The 5,587-nt window shown below is 36.0% G+C and overlaps 1 protein-coding gene across 1 annotated transcript in view; it reads left to right on the top strand.

Annotated features, from left to right (window-relative positions):
- Positions 1–3,059, top strand: part of LOC149099917 (uncharacterized) — a 4,349-nt gene extending 1,290 nt beyond the window's left edge. Inside the window, exon 1 of the mRNA XM_089278356.1 lies at positions 1–3,059. This exon is cut by the window's left edge and continues 1,290 nt beyond it. Within this exon, the coding sequence (XP_089134482.1) occupies positions 1–2,779 (2,779 nt within the window). The 3' untranslated portion in view covers positions 2,780–3,059.
- Positions 3,060–5,587: the final 2,528 nt, after the last annotated feature.

Raw genomic sequence — 5,587 nt, 5'->3', positions numbered from 1 at the left:
TGACAATACTGAATCGAATGTACAAGAAAAGTCTGATAGTAACTTTTTGCCAGAAACTGATTTTTGCGATAATGTTGATGATGACCCATCTGATGAAAGTGATGAAACTGATGAAACTGATAATACTACAGAATACCAATTAAAAGGAGGAATGAAGCTTGTCAAGAGAAAAAAAGCAAAGATAATAAGATCTGTAAGGTTTAACAAAGAAAATGATCCTGAGAATTACTGTAGAGAACAACTTATGCTTTATATCCCATGGAGAAATGAGCAAAAAGATCTCATAAAAGACTGTGAGACGTACCAAGAAAGATACCAACAGGTAGAAGAAATCATCAAAAGCAACAGACAGCAGTATGAATACCACTCTGATATTCTTGACAAGGCCATCAAAGACCTAAATGACAACGATAACTATTCTGCACCAGTGGCTCCCAATACACAACACATGAATGAACAAGATATTGCAGCTAAATCAAAACCTACTGAGTTATTTGAATGTTTTGATCCAGGTACCAACAAACAACACAGTCAGTATGATCTATTTCAGGATATGAATATTTTACCAAGGAATAATGATGATGAAGAACTTATACAAAATTGCCTACATGATAGTGATTATCGACAGCTTGTTCGCTCACTAAACAAAAGACAGAAAGAATTCTTTTACCATGTTTTACACTCTATTAAAACTAATGATGACCCACTCAGATTATTCTTAAGTGGAGGTGCTGGAGTTGGTAAAAGTACTGTCACTAGTGCTCTCTATGAAGCACTCACAAGATATTTAAATAGTGTCCCAGGTGAAAATCCAGATGAAGCAAAAGTACTGAAAGTTGCTCCCACGGGCAAAGCAGCATTTAACATCAAGGGAAACACACTTCACTCTGCTTTTAAAATACCTGCCAACAGGGGATTTCAATACTGCACACTTGATACAGATAGACTTAATACAATACGAGCACAGTTAAGAAAACTGAAAGTTATATTTATTGATGAGATTTCAATGGTAGGCAATGGAATGTTCAACTTTCTTAACTTACGACTGCAGCAAATAATGGGAAACAAGTCACCATTTGGAAATCTGAGCTTGATAACAGTTGGAGACTTATTCCAATTAAAACCAGTATTTGATAAATGGATCTTTGAAAATACCAATGATTCTTACAGTGCTTTAGCAACCAACATTTGGAAGGAGTATTTTACCTTGTTTGAACTCAGGGAAATCATGAGGCAAAAAGATGACAAGGACTTTGCAGAACTATTAAACAGACTTAGAGAAGGAAAACATAACCAAAATGATATTAAGGTCCTTAAAGAAAGAATTGTAAAAATTAAACCTGGTGAGAAAAATTATCCCATCAATAAAACACATCTATACTCAACAAACGCACAAGTAAATGATCACAACAATGCAATGTATCAAACTGCACATACTCAAAAAGCTCAAATTAAATGTATTGACATAGTTGTTGGAGATATGTCTGATGACCTAAAAAACAAAGTCAAAGAAAAAATTCCAGATGATCACACTAAAACTATGGGCTTATTTAATGTTGTTTCAGTTGCTGTGGGAGCAAAATATGACTTGACAACAAATGTCAATGTAACTGATGGTATGACAAATGGTGCCGAGTGTGTCATAGAGAAGATAGACTACAGAGTTAAAGACTCCACTAGGCCAAGTATCATCTGGGTATCTTTCCCAGAAGCTAGCATAGGTCAAAACCATCGCAATGAATTTGCACATTTATTTAACAAAAATGTGGATAGAACCTGGACACCAATTTTAGAGATAACTAGACAATTCAAGATTTCAAAGCGACATCAATGCCAGATACTTCGTAGACAATATCCTTTACGGCCAGCAGCAGCTAAGACTATCCATCGTTGCCAAGGTGACACACTTAATGAAGCAGTACTTGATTTACCATCATCAACCAGAGAGCACATGCATTATGTTGCTTTAAGTAGAGTAAAAAATTGTTCAACACTACATATAATCAACCTAAATGAAAAAAAAATCTGTGTTAGTCAAAAAGTTCAAGAAGAAATGTCCAGACTTAGACAGCAATGTTTACTCCCTTCTATACCACTTTTATACAACCAGTCTTCTAGAATGAAACTACTGTTTCATAATGTTCGATCTCTTCATCTTCATTTTGATGATGTTGCATGTGACTACAATGTTCAAGCAGCTGAGGTTAATATCTTTGTTGAAACACGTTTATGCCCTTCTGATTGCAATACAACCTATGAAATGGCTAATTTCAAACTTTTTAGAAATGACTTTAACCCAGATAGTAATGTCAGAAGTAGTTATGGAATGGCTATGTATATTAAATCCAATATAGATTGTGTAACTACACCATTCAGATCTAACTTTAACAATATAGAACTAACTGTATGTGTACTTAATGATCCAGTTCCAAACTTACATATAGTAGGCATCTATAGGTCAAAAAGCAAAGCTAACCAACAAAAATTAATTGAAACTATAAATCATCTCCTTGATACAATAATTCCTGATGCAGATACACCTACTGTGATACTAGGTGACTTCAATGTTAATTTGTTGGAAGTTTCATCAGAACAAAGGGCATTAACAAAATGCTTATTACAACAAAGAACCTACAAACAACTGATAAGTCAGTTTACTACAGATTATCATACACAAATTGACCATATCTATACCAATATACCAAATCATGTGCTAACTGCCGGTGTTCTCGAGTCCTATTATAGTGATCACAAGCCAATATTTGTTTGCTTAGTATAAAATCAGTATTTGTTACACTATGAAGATGAAAGTATCCATATTTAAAAATATGTAAAACCAACATCACATATTATTTGCATCTCATTTACCATTATTGTATTGCTTACTCCAGGATTGCCACCCACCAAGACAACAAAAATCCGACTTTTCACCGGTTGTAAAGCAATTTTCAGTGACCCTGCAGGATGACTATTCTGGCCATCAATCAACAAAAATAAGGATAGCTCAGATAATTTTTAAAAGAAAATTGCCTTTACTACACAAAAAAATCTAAAAATAATTTGCAGCAACCTTAAGATAAAATTCCCTGACTTTTAACTGATTTTGAACATGGATTTAGAAACTTCCTGACTTCTCCCTGACCTTGAATAAGATATAATTTTCCCTGACTTTTTGCTGACCATGCCAACCCTGTCACTCAGTCAGTGGTGAACTAGTTTACAAAAAATTTTCCTTCTGGACCACTGGTGTGGTACCAGTCCCTTACAGGTACCCATCAGCACACCGGCGCCATCATCTGCGTTCAGGTAAGACTCGGAAAGGACTTTTACATTTTAACTGTTATTATTCATTTCATTCATTCATATCAATAAATCAACACCCCTATCTTTACAGGTGCACCAGTGTACACCATTTGAAGTCAATACTGCCCCAGTCATAACCATCACATTGCAGCAAAGGATGACAATAAGATCAATGAGGAACAAACAAAAGAACTTGCCAAACTAAGATATCACATCCCATCGAAGCAATCAACTATGAACTCATGTGATGTCAGTTTTAGTGGACCAACAATGAAAAGACCACGTTGTACAAACTATGTGCTTGATGCTGTCAACGACACATCTATTCCATTTGGCAAATGAACATTTCCACTCAACGACAACTTCTTTAGGGAAGACATCACCACAAAATGGTGCTACTGATATCTCCACCAGAAAACAAACTCAAAGTCTGCAGACCGATTATTTAAAAGCAACAACCATAGCCACTAAAATAGAAAAATAGGGCTGAGTATTGACATTATTTATAACAAGTGGACTTGTGTTTTTCAAACCGAACTGGACAAAATTAACCACAGAAGTCAATTTGTCTGGAGCAATTTACCATAAAGTACACAATCATGTGTACATGTAGTTGTTAATAAGCAGTTGTGAAGGTGACAAACTTAATGAAGTTGGTATTAAATAACAATGAAAGATCAAATATAATATTTATTTCAAAATATAACAAATCAAACTTAACATGAACATTATCAATATATGTTCACTGAAACCGCGAGAAAATAACCTATTTCAATATGTGGAACAACACAACTTATCATGAACATTACTTAACGTATCCAGTAGCTAACTTATTCAAAATGTGAGAAAACAACTTATAACATCAAACTTAACATGAACGTTGTCGAGTAAACCAATTAGTTCAATGGTTCAGTGTAAATAAAACACATGCAGTTCTACTTGCCAACTAGTTTATTAGTTGATTGTATTAAGTTCAGACACAGTTCCACTTGAAGAATCGTACGTAACATGAACATTGTCAAACAGAAGTAGTTTCGTTGCCACTTCACTCTCATTTAATTGACAAAGATCATCTCCAATGACTTTCTGTAACACATCTTCAAACAATTTCAACGTTATACGCCTTCCCTCATCAGTATCGACGAGGACTCTTGCACAAAACCCGATTGAACACCTCAATGATTTCATTGTATGTCCACATCTATCACAATGCACTACTGAGCTGGAACTTACTTGAATAATTTTCTTCTTACAATTTAAACACTTAAGAAATCTCTCTACTTTCTCGATAGAAAAAATTTCGACATCGCTAGTAACTGACTCAACCACAATACTTTGCTGCTCACCTCCAGCTAAATCAGGACTGATGTTGACAGTCGCCGTTTCATCTGTGATCGAGGAAACAGTGGTGCGAAATGAAGTAGATAGCTTCTTTTTCCCTGACCATATACGTACTAGCACATTGCTTAGACAATAACAGTTTCCCTCTTTTATTGTGTCTATCATCGCTTCCCAAATATCCAAGACAATACTACCACTTGCATCTGCAAAGACAGCCTCCGCTAGTTTCAGTTTCCTTTCTCCCACGATAACTGGGTCTTTAACGGTCATAACTTTGCCTTTCACGGTAACCAAGTTCCACTCATCACTTTCGTTTAAAACTTGTAAAATCGTCATCGGATCTGGAGTAGCCAATCGCACATCTTCAAATTGGAAGGAATACTCCGTACTATCTGGAAAGGAAACCTTTGTCATATCGTTTATGATTAACTTCTTCCTGTCGGGAGTACAAGTCAAGCATGACACTTTGATCGGTCTTCGACTCTTCTCGCTCTCCAAGAGGAGTGACCTTTTAGGTGGAGAGTACAATAACACCTCACGATTGCCACTTGCTGTTTGCAAAGTCATAGAAGTGTAATCTAAAGTATTCTTACGATTACGCTTCAACGGCGAAAGATTTTGTACGTAGCCAATTAGACTTTCCTGTTCAGTAGAGCAAGGCTCAATCTTCGACTTGGGAGGTTCAGCACACGCGGCAGTGCACTGTTCAACATCGTTCTTGGAAGGCCCAGTGCTAGGAACAGACATTTGAACATCTATATTTGTAACCTCTGCATCCTTCTTACCATGCTGAGCACCCTTCTTCGAGGACTGAGTATTCTTCCCCTCCATATTCTTCCTTCTCGACGAAGAAACTCTCGAAGCCATATTTGCGAAATTTGAAAACGACAACACGCTCCTTTGCTAAACTGTCCTGATTGGTTAACAAAAATAATACAAACCA

The sequence above is a fragment of the Orbicella faveolata genome, unplaced genomic scaffold (assembly GCF_042242905.1).
Source record: "Orbicella faveolata isolate gen_17 unplaced genomic scaffold, um_ofav_v1 contig_46, whole genome shotgun sequence".
Taxonomy (NCBI): Eukaryota; Metazoa; Cnidaria; class Anthozoa; order Scleractinia; family Merulinidae; genus Orbicella; species Orbicella faveolata.
Note: the sequence above shows the minus strand (reverse complement) of the source record. Positions and strands in the feature narration are given on the sequence as shown.